Raw genomic sequence first — 14,217 nt, forward strand, 5'->3', positions numbered from 1 at the left:
ACAGCCTAGGACTTGCTGATCAGAAGGTCGGCGGTTCGAATCCCTGCAACAGGGTGAGCTCCCATTGTTCGGTCCCTGCTCCTGCCAACCTAGCAGTTTGAAAGCACGTCAAAGTGCAAGTAGATAAATACTTCCAGCAGGAAGTTAAACGGTGTTTCCATGCGTTGCTCTGGTTCACCAGAAGCGGCTCAGTCATGCTGGCCACATGACCCGGAAGCTGTACACCGGCTCCCTTGGCCAATAAAGCGAGATGAGCGTCGCAACCCCAGAGTCGGTCACGACTGGACCTAATGGTCAGGGGTCCCTTTACCTTTTTAAAATGAAATCAGCAAAGAAATACGTCACACCACCTACAAAAGGGAGTATGCCAGTGAGCAAACTTCTAGACTAAATAAGAACATAGGTCCAGCCAGACTGAAAGAAAAAACAAAATGCAGTATAGACATTATATTACCAGGTAGCAAAGAAGAACCAATAAGCATATCACACACACACCCTGTGATGAATAGAAAGAAATATATACACACAAAAATACACACACCTGTCTATGTAGGGCAGTTAACCTTTTTTCTGTCAAAGGAAATTGAGGACTGGCCACCTCTCAGAGCGTGACATACAAGTGGTGGCTATGGCCAATACACATGTGTGGAGGCACACACACAGCATACAGATAGGCAGGAAGGCATGCACACCGAGTCACACATTCGGGCATGCAACACTGCAATGAAGGCTTTAAAATGCTTTGGTTCTGCTCTCTCACAGCAGTGCTAGAGTGGGAGGCTTTCCAACTCAACTCTGCATCTAGAGCAAAGTGAAAGCATTTCTCAATTGCAGTGCTAAGAAGCGAGGCAATCCTACCTCAGCACTGTAATGGAGAAGAAAAACAAATCAATGTGTTCAATCATTCAATAAACACATTCAAATGTATTCTTGCCTGGCAAAGGCACCTGTTCTGCTCTTCTAGTTTGGTACTACTGCAAAAAAAGAAAAGAAAGAAAGCTTTCCTTCCTGTTTCCTGAGCTCAAAAACCTTGCCAATGTACCATTGGGAGGGAGAAGTGCCTTTGTAGGGTAACTGAGGCAGAGGCTCCTGATTTCTGGAGCACTGGTGATACCCTACAGTATCCCTCAGCAGAACATTTTTAAACAATTAACTGCCAAATTATTGAGGGTCCTGGGAGCCACCCAAACTGCTTGGGGGGGGGGCAAATTCAGCCCATGGGCCGCAGATCACATACCCTGATCTAGGGTCAGGCAGTAAATATCAACAACTTGAAACATCACTTTACCCATCCTAAACCAACTATAATAATCCCTTTAGTGAAGAAAAGCCTGAAGGTTTAGCCAGTTGTCAGGAACACTTTGTCTGTAATACAGTAATAGCACATGTCCACCACTTCCAGTTGACTGATTTCAATGTTTACAGTAGGTCAGTCATATGAACTGTTGACTTCTGGGCAGAAACAATTTAACTGTACAAGTTCCTTTCTTGTGATATAGGCATTTAAAAGCCCGAAAAGCTAACAATGTTCCACCAAACTTTGCTCTTAATGCAGGAGGTCTAGGTCAAGAGTTTGCAAGCAGAACAGTATGTAAAATTTAAGGGAGTGAACATTCAGAGTATGCCTCTATTTGCATTTCCCTCCTTTCCCAATACTAATATAGCCTTTTTGTAACAATAGAGGAGTGTCCCATCCTATACCAGCCTAATCTAAATAGCAGGTTTGCTCATGTGTGAGTGAGAGAGTGCACACAGGTGACAAGATTAATACTACCCATTTTCATTTTAAATCCCATGAGATTTATGACACAATGTTGCATAACTATTTCTTGCAGTAAAAATGTCACTGCACATATACATTCCCTAGCATTAGAACATAGGAAGATGGCTTATATACAAACTTTTACTGACTAAACACCCATTAGCTTGTTCAATTAGCTTGGTATTGTCTACAGACTTGCAGGATCTCATAGACTTGGGACTTTCTGCATGCAAGGCAAATGTTCTGTCCCTGATAGTCTTGTAGTGAATTCTTTCAGTGCAAATATAGAAAATACAGAATTACCATATAGCCTTGTGTCTGAATGCTGAAACACCTATTCTTTGAGAACGGATGATAAAGTTTGACAAAGAAGCTTACTGCGAACGTTCTTCTATCAGTTATCATTCCATCAAAATATGAGTTTTGTCACTTTCCTTAAGAACTGCAGGCAGTCAACAGATTAATAACATTTAAACTAATTGGATTCAGCTAAGAAATGGAAATACCAATAAATGAGGCAATAATAATAATAATATGCAATACTTTAAAGACTTGTAAAAATTCACTGAGTTATCCTGGTACTGCCAAAGAAACCCTCCTTTAAAACAGTTGCAACACAGGCAGCTATTGATGCATCATCTTTAGCACTGATTTGCAAACTCAGGGTTAGCTGAAAATCCTTTGAACATTCTTAATCAAAATCCTAAAATACCCTTGGTTCACTTCTGTCGGGGGAAAAATGCTTCACAAATGCACAGACATTCCTTACTATGTGGCTTGTAAGGAAGAGCAAGGTGGCAATTTATGGGAGTAAGCCCCATTGAACTTAATGGCTCTTACTTCTGAGCAAATGTGCACCTGATTGCGCTGTAAACCTTACACATGCAGGCTAGGTTGTTGGCCTGAATTAACACCTTCTTTCTATCAGGGCATTTATTCCAGACTATTTTCCTTTGTTTTCCTTCTTCATTCACAGGACATTGCATGCATGCCAGCAAATGAATTATCTTGAATAAAATATTCATTTGTTCTAAGCATAAAGACACAAAGAGAAGTAGCGTTTGGCATTTCTGGACATGTTGTTCTTAGTCCACAATAATAGTTTTGCCATGTAATGTAGAAATCCCATAACAAAAACTTGGTGACAACCTTTCTTGCTACTCAACTGGCAACAGCTTAACTCATTCAAGCAGCAAACTAAAATGTTAAATATCTGTTACCTAAAATGTCACGTGGGAACCATAATTTGTGTCTTCTAGTTATCCAAAATAATGGCCTGTAGTAACATGCCTGTAGCACAATGAGTAGCTTATTTTTGTTTTATAAAGAGCTGAGTTCAATAATACTATGTTAAATTTCAATTTGTGGTCTACAACTGTAGATATTTTAAACACACATTCTTTTGCTACTCTATCATAGATTGTTTCTTTATTCCATATAGCATGTTTGGATCTGTCTGTATACAGGATTGCAGTCTACAACCTCCACTGAATCTCATACTGCCTCTGTGTTGCAAGTACACATTAATGTAAATTAAGCTTCATTAGAAATAAACTTCTTATGATCGGTTAGAAAGTGTTGATAATACTCAGCTAAGGGTTTCTGATTTTTCCATTTAATTTCACACACACCCTTTAATCTTTTAAACAAACAAAAAAAATAGTGCTGGAGACAAATGGCAATGCTAACAATTATCCAGCAACACAGTGGCATTATATCTGCATTTAAAATGTCTTCTTCTAATAGATTTTCAGTGTGCAGATCAATGTCTCACACTTTTGTATATTATAGTAACAATCATACAAGTGTCAGTGACATTGTATAATATGGCACACTTTCTATTGGGGCCAAGAGTTTATTTTTAATAACCCTTGAGCTCACAATCCTAAAAAGCCAGCACTAATCTAAACAGAAAAAAGCCCCAACAACCAAAGGATTGCTAAATCCCAATAAGAAGATTGGTGACCTAGTCCTCATTTTGGAATCAGACCAAATTAGGGCCTTTTCTCATGACATCAGCAACAGAGCTCTCAGCAGGCCTAGTATTATGAACTAAAACTGTAATATTCAGGATGGTTTCTTAAATTTTATGAAATTACACATGCAGGGGCAGAAACAAACATGTAGACACACATCCTCACACATACAAGCTACCCACACATGGTTTTAGAATCTGTCTGAAGCTATTGGTATGCAACAGACCCACGCTAGTTACTCCAGCCTCTCTCTTTCAAGAATCCCAGTGTGGCAACCCTTGTAGCTTGAATTCAAAGTTCTAACCTGTAACCTGCTCTAAAGCTGCTGTGCAGTTAAGAGTGGGCAATAAATACTTTAAATAAAAAGAGATGGGCAGGGGGAAAGAGAGAAAAGGCAATTCAGGCACAATTTTTAGAATAAGTGGATTGAATGGAACAGTCCAGGGAGAAAATAAGCCCAATTGAGCTGGTCCCCCTGCTAACTCACTTTCAATCTTGCCCAGGTGGTATCTCTCCCTTTGTAGTGACAACTGCTAGCTGGTAGCTGAAGGAAAGAGGAGCCACTTCCAAGTTGGCCCACTTCCATTTCTCTCTGTGCTGTTGTAGTCTGTCGGGTGGAATGGCAGCTAAAAGCTGTATATTGTTTGAGAAATATTAGCAAGAAATTGTTTGCTGGTAGTACTCGAATCTTGTAAGACCCATAGACAAGAAATTTAATATGGAGGCTCACAAAGATGAGTGCAGCATAACAAGCTTGTTATCAATATAAGCTAATGCTGGCAAGATTGTCTGTTGTATGTCAAAATATTTTGGGTTTTAGAAATAACAACGTTAAATAGCAAATTTGCCTAATTGTACTCATGATTCACTCAAACTGGTCAGATTCTAATGCATGAGTTGTTAACACGGCTCTGGCAGGCATTCCCTGGTGATCACAGGGACCTGTTCCACACACTCCAATCTGGCTGAAATGGGGCTTGAAAGAAACCTTGTAAAATAGTCAATAGAAGACATTTCTCAAATCCATTTGCAACATGAAGGGGTTAACTCTCCAGCTGCTAATATGTTCAGAATTCGAGAGGGAAGACAGTTCTCTTAGAAAATGTGAATTCTACTTCAAGTCTATATAAGAGCATATTCACCACCACATGAACCTCCATTTCAAAAAGAGAATTAAAAATGGGCAAAAAGTTATAGATATTTTGTTAAATCCGTTATGAAAAACTGTAACAGACACAGTAATATACAGTTTACCTCAAATGTCAGTGCAGCTAAGAACATCTCAGGCGAGGCAAGCAAAAGGTAGGTAATTTGCTAGCAGTGGGATGGTGGCAGCGGCAGCAGAAATGGTAGTGGATGGGATCAGAAGTACTTCACACTCTTTCTCTTCCAGGCTTCTCTTCCCTCCTTGATGCTTCCTCAGCTGGTTAACTCTCACCACCACCATGTGATTCTCATCATGACTGGTGTCATGCTACTATTAAGCCCCCCCCCATAAGCTTAATAACAGCATGAATGCACAGGGCAAGTAATTTCAATCAGAACTATAGATTTAAAGATTTAAAGCTCCTGAGACGCTTCCTCTTCTCCCTCCCTGCCGGGTTGGCTAGTTACACAGAAACAAATACCCTTCCTTTCCATTGGAAGTCCTTGTTGCACCAACTATCTTAGTCATAGAATAGAATGAAACAAAACCAGGTTTCCCTACTAATTCAAGGAGAAAATAATTATGACTTGGCAAAATATGACCATTGGGTTCCAATATGTGTGTGCTGTGGGAGGAGGGTGGACAGCCATGCCATTCAGTGAAGGAAGTGAAGGAAGCTAAACGCAGACATTTTTACAGCCTCTGTTCCTTCATCCCCAACTGAACCTGGTGCATTGGATAGTTGTTTCTGTGTTGGAATTGTTTTGCTTTTAGAAGTTTTAATTGTTTTATCACCTGTGTGCTTGCTGCCATGGGTTCTATTGGGATATAAATTTAATAAAGTTCTGGTTGCTTGCCCTGGTCATGCTTTCCAGGAAGGAGAAGGAAATCCTATCCCTGTTTTATATTGCAAGAGACTCTTGACCTATGCTGCTACCAGTGCTGACAAACCTAGAAAGCACATTTTTTGCTGAGAATCTATTGACCTTTATACACAACAAAATCTTGCAGGCTTACACGACCAACATTTACATTACTCTGTCAATGCACACCCACACTTGGGATTTCCCCCTCCATTTGAAGAGAAACTCAAATATGAATAAACTGATTTGTTATTTTCAGTGTCCTATTTTCAGCAAAGGCCAACCAGATAACTTCAAGATACTGGCCATAAAGGAAACAGCCCTCCCAATCATGTTGTCTCATCCCATTGAGATCTGGTTGGACACTGTCACAACAGGATGCTGGACCAGATTGTATTTGGCCTGATATAGCAGGGCTCTTCTTATTTTCTATGTCCCCTCTGGCATCATATGCACCTAGCAGGACCAGCACGGTTCTGGGTGAGACCTTGGAGGAAGAGCTGGTCCAATTATTAATCCCACTTAAGGAAGCCACAGTTCTGATGGAACCAACACAAACTGGCTGGCATCAGCACCAACCCACTCCCCGCACTCAGAATCAGAACTCTGATAGAAGGTCAGGAAGGGGTCCAGCAGCTAAACCAGCTATAAACCTGCTTAGTTGGAACAGAGCCAGAATTGAAGCAACACCATATCCTGCTATGCTCTCTGCTGGACAACTATATTATCCTTAATATCTTGACATCTCATCCCTAGACATCTCATTGGACTCTCTGAATTCTGAGCCATGTGTTAGGGATGGCTGGAATGGGATCCCTGGTATTCAGTGGCAACTGGTATTCAGTGGTAGACATCCTATAAACTAAATCATTTAGTTATAGCAGCTAATAGCCACTGATAGACCTCTCATCCGCATTTTTTAAAGTTCCCCGTTAGGATGTGATGTGGCAGGCTTGACAGCTGTGCCTGATGAGCTGCCCATCAACTGGAAGGCCCCTTCTCCTTAACATAATCTAGGGGAAGGGGGGGAGAGAGAAAGAGAGCAAGCGAGCACACAGCTTCACTGACAGTTGAGACGTGTCAGAGAAGCTAGGTGACGTCTCCCAAACCTGTCCTTGCTACACACACAGCTGTTCTAAGCCTTCACTTGAGACCCTAGGGATAGGTATAAGGTAGGTAGGAATTGTTAACAAGCTTGTTTGCATTAGAACTGGAATGTATGTTCTATAAGCTAACCCTTTTTTCCAATCATCAAAGCTCTGTCCTTTTAGTCTACAAATAATGTTAAGCACTATTTTCAGAATTTGGTGGAACTGTGGTGGACTCCTGACTGCAGAAATATTTCCCTGCTGTCTTCTCCCTTGATGCCTGACCTTCTACCCTGCTCACATTGTTCTGATTTATAAGGAATAAGGATGCTCTCAGCCCAAGCAGAGAAAAGTAGCAAAACAAGGAGTAGTGGCATCACTGGGGCAGAAATAGGATGTGTTTTGCTTTTTATTTAATGTTGGAGAGCCTCCTAGGTCAAAGGCGTTGGGCATCAAGTTTTCTTTTTAAAGTAATCATCACCATAGCTTGTGATCACAAATTTCCATATGAACTAAGCATTGTGAATAAGTACTTTTCTTCTGAACTGTCTGTTAATCAATTTCATTTGGTGACTCTGAATTCTACTACTGTAAGATAAAAGGTCCCTAGACATTTTCTCTACATAGGCAAACTATCATGTCCCAGCCCATTATCATAAACTTCTATCAGGTCCCCACACTAAGTTACCTTTCTTCCTAAGCTAAAAAGCCCCTACATTTCCTCATTAGGAAGGTGGTCCAACCACTGTATCACCTTGCTTCCTCTTTCTACACCTTTTCCCAGTTCTAAATATATATATATTAAATGGAGAGCACTACAAATACACCCACAACATATATTTATTATACAGTGGTACCCTGGGTTAAGAACTTTGCTTCAGGATGAGAACAGAAATTGTGCTCCTGAGGTATGACGGCAGCGGGAGGCCCCATTAGCTAAAGTGGTGCTTCAGGTTAAGAACAGTTTCAGGTTAAGAACGGACCTCCGGAACGAATTAAGTTCTTAACACGAGGTACCACTTTACAGGCATTACAATCTTGGTGGCAGTTTTATTTTCAGTCAATTTCCCAATAATCCCTAGCACAGAATTGGCTTTTTTTACCACTGCCTCACAAGGATGCCTTTGGTGCTATACAAATTGCTTGCTCTTTCTGAACAGTTATCACCAAGATCCATACCCTGAGAATAAAAGTGTGAAATTCTAGATAGGCCTTTCTTTGAAGAGTATGTGAACCAAAAGTCTCTTGACTGATAGAAAGCCTGAAACAGCACACTTCAGATAGATTCAGACACAGCTACAGAATCCAACTGCGGTACAGAATAACCAGCAGTTCCCGATCTGTATCGTTACTGTCTCTTTTCCTTGCTGGTGTTTCCTGCTGCTCTGTACTCTCACTGCTCATCAATATCACAAGGGCAAATATATTTTGAGGGAAAGGCTGAATTGCTAGGTGAATTATCACATAGAGCCTTGGGAGAAGGATTATTCAATTTCTGTTTTTGTTTTCTACTGCCAGTATTCCAGACTGAACACACACACACAAACCACATGCTTTTTTATATTTCCTTTCTTACAGGTACTCTCCTTCTGATATAAAAGAGAAGTAAGTTTCCTTTGCAACCAGCCTTCACCAAATAAACACCTTAGATCATATATAGTAAAAAATCTCCCTCCCTCCCTTCCAGTATTTACCTCCACTTCACAGCCGTATTCTGAGCCATCTAGAAGGATTACTTTGCACTGCATATTTTTCGGTTTTTTGACAATCTTTAGAGGAGATCTGGAAAGCTTGCTTGAGGATGATTTCTGAGAGAGCTTGTCGTCTTCAAACTGCTGGTATTCCAGTTGTTTTGCTGCTGCAGCAGCAAATTCGCGTTCTTTGTCACTGCCCTACAAAGAGAAAATAGGGAGATTAAGTTCTAATTTCAGATTAAAAAAATGTGGCCGACTGCAGCGAGCTTTCAGAATCACAAGGTACAATCAGACATCCCTTACAGAGGACTAGTTAGAGCCACGTTTTGAAACTGCAACGTAACTGCAGTGCAGAGAAATTTCATTCAATGTTTTGAAAAGCTTTTCTAGTCAATGAAACTGCTGCTCCATTTTATAACTGCTAATTCATGGTGTAAAGTGTTGAGAATTATCATTTCGGTATATGACATATATTAACCTTTGCAGGAGTCTTGAGTTTTATATTTCTAATAATTTAGTTTTTTCATCATAGGTACACACACAATATTTACATTTAACAGAGAGATCAGATTTGATTATTTATTTTTATTTCATAAAATGTATATGTCACTTGATTGTAGAAAAACCGCAAAGCAGTTTTTTTTTTAAAAAAAGATATAACAATAAAACTATCTCTAAAAAATTTGCAACCATAATTTTAAACATACAGAAGGTTAAAACTGCAGTGAAATAGACTAAATTAAAATGCCTACAAACTTTCTAAACATCTGGGCAGAGCTGATAATTCATAATGCATAAAAAGGAGTCTGAGTTTAAAAGATCCAATGTGACATATGGCTGAATGCAATATGCCCCCTTTCAGGAAAGAAGGGGATGACGATTATATTCCAGCCAACACAGTGTGCTCTTCCCACCTGGCAGTTACATTCCAATGGCATTGCCACATTAGTAGCAGCTAACTCTGTACACAGCTCTTCCACAACTAGTTCAGAAGCAACATTTCAGCAGCAACTGAAATGTAGTAATACGTTAGTTAAAGCTTAGAAATTTAATCTTATTTTCATCTGGCCATCATAAAAAAAACAAATCTGATTCAGCTCGAAATGACTTCATAGTAAGTCAGCAGCCTGCAGAACTGACATCCATCACAAATTAATCCTCCAAGTCCGTTTCCTTCATTGTAACAAGTCTCCATGAGAATGAATCAAATCTGGCCAAAAGCCTTAATCTGCTTTCAGAGCCAAAGAATTGTGTGTTGCACAATATGTGGGAAAGTGCAGGGCTTCTCTGAATATAGTAGAGCACATGGTGAAAGGAATTACATTTGCTTGTGAAAACGAGTGGGTGGTGCAGAGAAAACAGATATATATATACACACACAAACCTGCTGGTAATGTTTAGTTTGAACTATAAACAGGAGCATTAGTATTTCAATAGGGAAGGATGTGGATACCAATGTCTAGAAGTAGCTAACCAGGACAAAACTACGCCGGGGAGAATTTATCCAGGTTAGACTGTCACAGAAGAACCTTTATAGTAATTTGTGCTGTGCACAAAAACATGCCAGGAACTATTAGAGCAGGACCCCAAACTGTCAAGATGTGTTCATGCACCTTCACAGGGAATTAAGTCTCATCTTCCTAAAGAAGCCTGACATCCTGTTCATGCAGTTATCTAGGGCAAAATGACCAGGGAGACACAACTTGCATTCAGTATTTTATTTTTTATTTTACATGCATAAATGCACATTGTTTCATGTGTGATGAACTCTTTTTCAAAGGTTATTTGTGATGCATTCCACAAGCAATTTGATTATCTAACTAATGACACCATAAATTAACATCTAACAGGGAAGAAAAAATGTGTTAAGGCTCTTTTTGGATCAAGCTACCTTCAGCTAGACTCAGAGCAACACTGAAATTGCTCAAATTTTCACACAGGAGGACTTCCCACTGCTTTTTTTGTGTGTGTTTGTGTGGGGGGAATCTAAATATTTATTTCTAACCAGACTAATCTATACATTTTGGTTTGTAACTTTGGTTCAAAGTTTGATATAATAATGTCTGATTAGCCCAACAACACCTGTTGTTGATGGAGTAAAGAATGTATATATTATTCTAACCAAAGCCTACTATATAGCTAGTTAGAGATGGGGAACCTATTCCATACCTGCCTTGTTTTAAAGGGGGCAATGCAGCTGGTTATCCATGCACACCACTCTTAGCTTAATGCTAATACAGTACACATACCATCTCTTCAAACAAAGTTGTGAAGTATTTAATCCCAGTCATTACTGTTAGCCTCCTTTGTTTCCTTTCCCAATAACAACATTCTAATGTGATGCACCTTGTTTATGTCCCAAAAGCAATACTTTGTTAAAGAGGGGGAAAGCCTCAGGGCTGAGTAATTTTTCAATGTTAACACAACTGAAAGTAGTTAAAATGTAGTCATTTTGTAAGTAAAGGTAAAGGGACCCCTGACCATTAGGTCCAGTCATGGCCGGCTCTGGGCTTGCGGCGCTCATCTCACTTTTATTGGCCGAGGGTCATGTGGCTAGCATGACTAAGCTGCTTCTGGCAAACCAGAGCAGCACACGGAAACGCCGTTTACCTTCCCGATGGAGTGGTACCTATTTATCTACTTGCACTTTGACGTGCTTTCGAACTGCTAGGTTGGCAGGAGCAGGGACCGAGCAACGGGAGCTCACCCCGTCGCGGGGATTCGAACCGCCGACCTTCTAATCAGCAAGTCCTAGGCTCAGTGGTTTAACCCACAGCGCCACCCACGTCCCCATTTTGTAAGTACCAGGCCTTAATGAATGGAAGGTTTTGTTAGTTTCAAACATCACTCAACCCCAAATAAAATGGGATTTCAACAGGTGTCAAAGCTGAAATGTGTTTCCAACCTCTCCAAAATTTGCAGTTATCTAACACTGTGATGAATAGCGAAAGGTTCCCCCCCTTTTAACAATGGCAATAGGTTTTAAAAATTAAGCCCAGCATGTAAGACAATCTGACAAAAATTACAAAAATATTATATGACTGAAATTGAGACAGGGGTATAGTATCTAACCTCTCCCCTCCATCCCCAGTAGATCACCAATCAGTGTGCAAGAGTACTGTTTAATCAGACTGATATCTGTGTTGAAGTAAAGTTATGTGTTGGCTTTCTAGTGTATGTTAAGACTTTTAAAGAAATTGTCCAAGTTCTGATCTTACCGGTTCCTTTTTGACAGGAGTGCTGTGAGCTGCAACACCAGAAAATTGTTCTAATGCATTCTGGTGCTCTTCACTCAGCTGCTGTTGCTGTTGCTGTCCTTGGGCCCCTGTCCCACCTGATCCTTGTTGACCCGAAGCTTCTTTCTGCTCTTGATCCTGATCCTTTGATTCAGAATCTGATCCAGATTCTGTAGTCATGGTTGATTATTCTACAACACAAATAAAACTATTCAGTATCATAAAAAATCAAAAGAAGGCAAAAACTGAATTGAGAAACAAGTAAGATGGTTTTAAGTGTCACAAAGTATGGGTGGCAAAGTTAAGACCATTTGTGGGTGACGGAGAGTCACACCCACCCACCTACCTCTACATACAAGGGGATTTTTTTAATTAATTGTTTTCACACTTGCTCTCCTGTCCCCTCATCACACTTAGGTCGTCTGAATTTGTTGGGATGCAGGTTCTTCTTAACTCTGGTCACTGAATCCAACTACCAGAACTAGTCCTACTTAGGGACTTGTTTAAGATTGTAGAGGACTATAAACCATTTGTCAGATAACTAATCACCCTTTGTCCAACTCTTCCAACAGAACCCCAAGGAAATTAAACTGAAAACATCCTGTTCCTGCTTGGTGGTTCAGTGCAAAATCTCTGTGCGACTCAGAGATATCACAAAAATAAGGGTCTCATCATGGCCTGGCTGTAGCCTATGACACACCTTTTAAACATTTAGACAATCTTAAAACTCAAGAGTAAAAGTTTTCAAATGAATAAATGCAGCATTGTCACAATTTGAATCTATCAAAAACAAAAGTATGACCGTAACGATCTGATTTTGTTAATCAACATGTAATTTGCCTTAAATCTGGTAGCCATAATAATTTATTTAATTGAGTAACTATGCAATTAACAGAGGGGAAATACTCCTTTAAAAAGAAAATCAGTATTTTTGCTGGTAAGGACCTGTCTACTACCTACTGCTATGTTCGCATTGTGATGTTCTTCACTAATCATCAATTATCACTGTAGGGGTCACTTTAGTAATGACTCAAAATCATCACTTAGATGGCCCACCTCAAACTCTTCCCAATTGAATATACAGTGGTGCCTCGCAAGACGAAAATAATTCGTTCCGCGAGTCTTTTCGTCTTGCGATGTTTTTCATCTTGCGAAGCACGGTCCGTCGCAACTGCGCCTCTTCAAGCGGCTTTTTAAAAAAGCGCAAGACGTTTTCGTCTTGCGAAGCAAGCCCATAGGGAAATTCGTCTAGCGAAGCAACGCAAAACCGAAAAACCCTTTCGTCTAGCGAGTTTTTCGTCTTGAGAGGGATTCGTCTTGCGGGGCACCACTGTATTGTATGGGGTTGCCTATCTTCAGAAGGGTGGACTAAAAGTATAACAAATTTTAACTATGGTTTAATCATGTGATGGTTGAACCAGGCCACTGTATGAAATTCTAGTATTATAATCTAGTAAAACAGCCCTAGTAAAAATAACAAAATCCATTCTTGCAATCCTATTGAAATTTACTGTGAAATATAAGCTCACACGTGCCAATGTATCAAAAGTTATCTATGGACGTTACAGAGCAAATCGTACATAAAAAAGTTTATGAAAATAGGTTTGATGTATTTGTTTAACAAAATTTATATATCACTTGATTGTAACAAAAACCTCTTCACACTTTACAAAAATATAAAATAAAAACATTTAAAATATAAATTAAAAAAACAGTAAAACAGGTTTTTTAAATGATAAAAGTGCACGGGTTGGGGGGGGCCTTTGTAGCCTAAAAATTGCAGTCTGCAAATAAACAACAAAGGAAAAGAAACTGGAATCACGGGGTGCAAATTCTCACATGAGGTTTATTGCAACATTTCTCTTATAAGTAAACAGCAATAATAAACTTATTGACTTCACTCCATACCAAAAGCGAAAAGAGTATTTGTGAAAGGCATTATTATAGCCAGATAGCTCTGGAAACTGAATACAAATGAACAATAAATATTTCATCAAGCAATTAAGGAGGAAAGAAGGGTTCACTAAAATGGCTCATTACAATCCTCAATAGACTCACTTTAAAAAAAAACATTCAGGTCTAATCTTCTTTTCTGACCTATTTTTTTTTTTGAGAAAAAAAAAGGATTTTTCTTCTGATTTCCTTGCTGTGCATTAGCTTTCTTCCTTTCCCTCTGATTGATGACTACAGTGCACTTTCTGTAAAGGCTTCACTGGGATAGTTCAGCTTATTGCCTCATCACTTTTTTGTTGAAGAAACATCATTAGTACAACCTATTGCTTCTACAGTTGCTGTAAAGTGCCTTGCTTACAAGGGGTGCATGCACACACATTATCCACCATTTAAAAGCTTGATTAATTTAATGCTTTTAAAGACAATATGTGTTTGGGACAGAAGTTCATCAGCAATTTGTCCCAGCTATGCACAAAGTACTGTAATTCTCTGTCTTTT

General features: G+C 39.5%; 1 protein-coding gene across 50 annotated transcripts in view; it reads right to left on the bottom strand.

Annotated features, from left to right (window-relative positions):
- Positions 1–14,217, bottom strand: part of EPB41L3 (erythrocyte membrane protein band 4.1 like 3) — a 141,832-nt gene that overhangs the window by 55,834 nt on the left and 71,781 nt on the right. For 32 of the 50 annotated variants that reach the window (XM_083518526.1, XM_083518543.1, XM_083518547.1 and 29 more), the window contains exons 2-3: positions 11,749–11,957; positions 8,531–8,728 (exon numbers count right to left, since the gene is read on the bottom strand). In XM_083518526.1, coding sequence (XP_083374652.1) covers positions 8,531–8,728; positions 11,749–11,946 — 396 coding nt within the window. In that variant the 5' untranslated portion in view covers positions 11,947–11,957. The remainder of the gene's footprint in view (positions 1–8,530; positions 8,729–11,748; positions 11,958–14,217) is intronic. The other 18 variants (XM_083518552.1, XM_083518554.1, XM_083518553.1 and 15 more) reach the window with 1 other exon arrangement.

The sequence above is a fragment of the Podarcis liolepis genome (assembly GCF_965112155.1).
Source record: "Podarcis liolepis genome assembly, chromosome: 8".
In the NCBI taxonomy this organism is placed as follows: domain Eukaryota; kingdom Metazoa; phylum Chordata; class Lepidosauria; order Squamata; family Lacertidae; genus Podarcis; species Podarcis liolepis.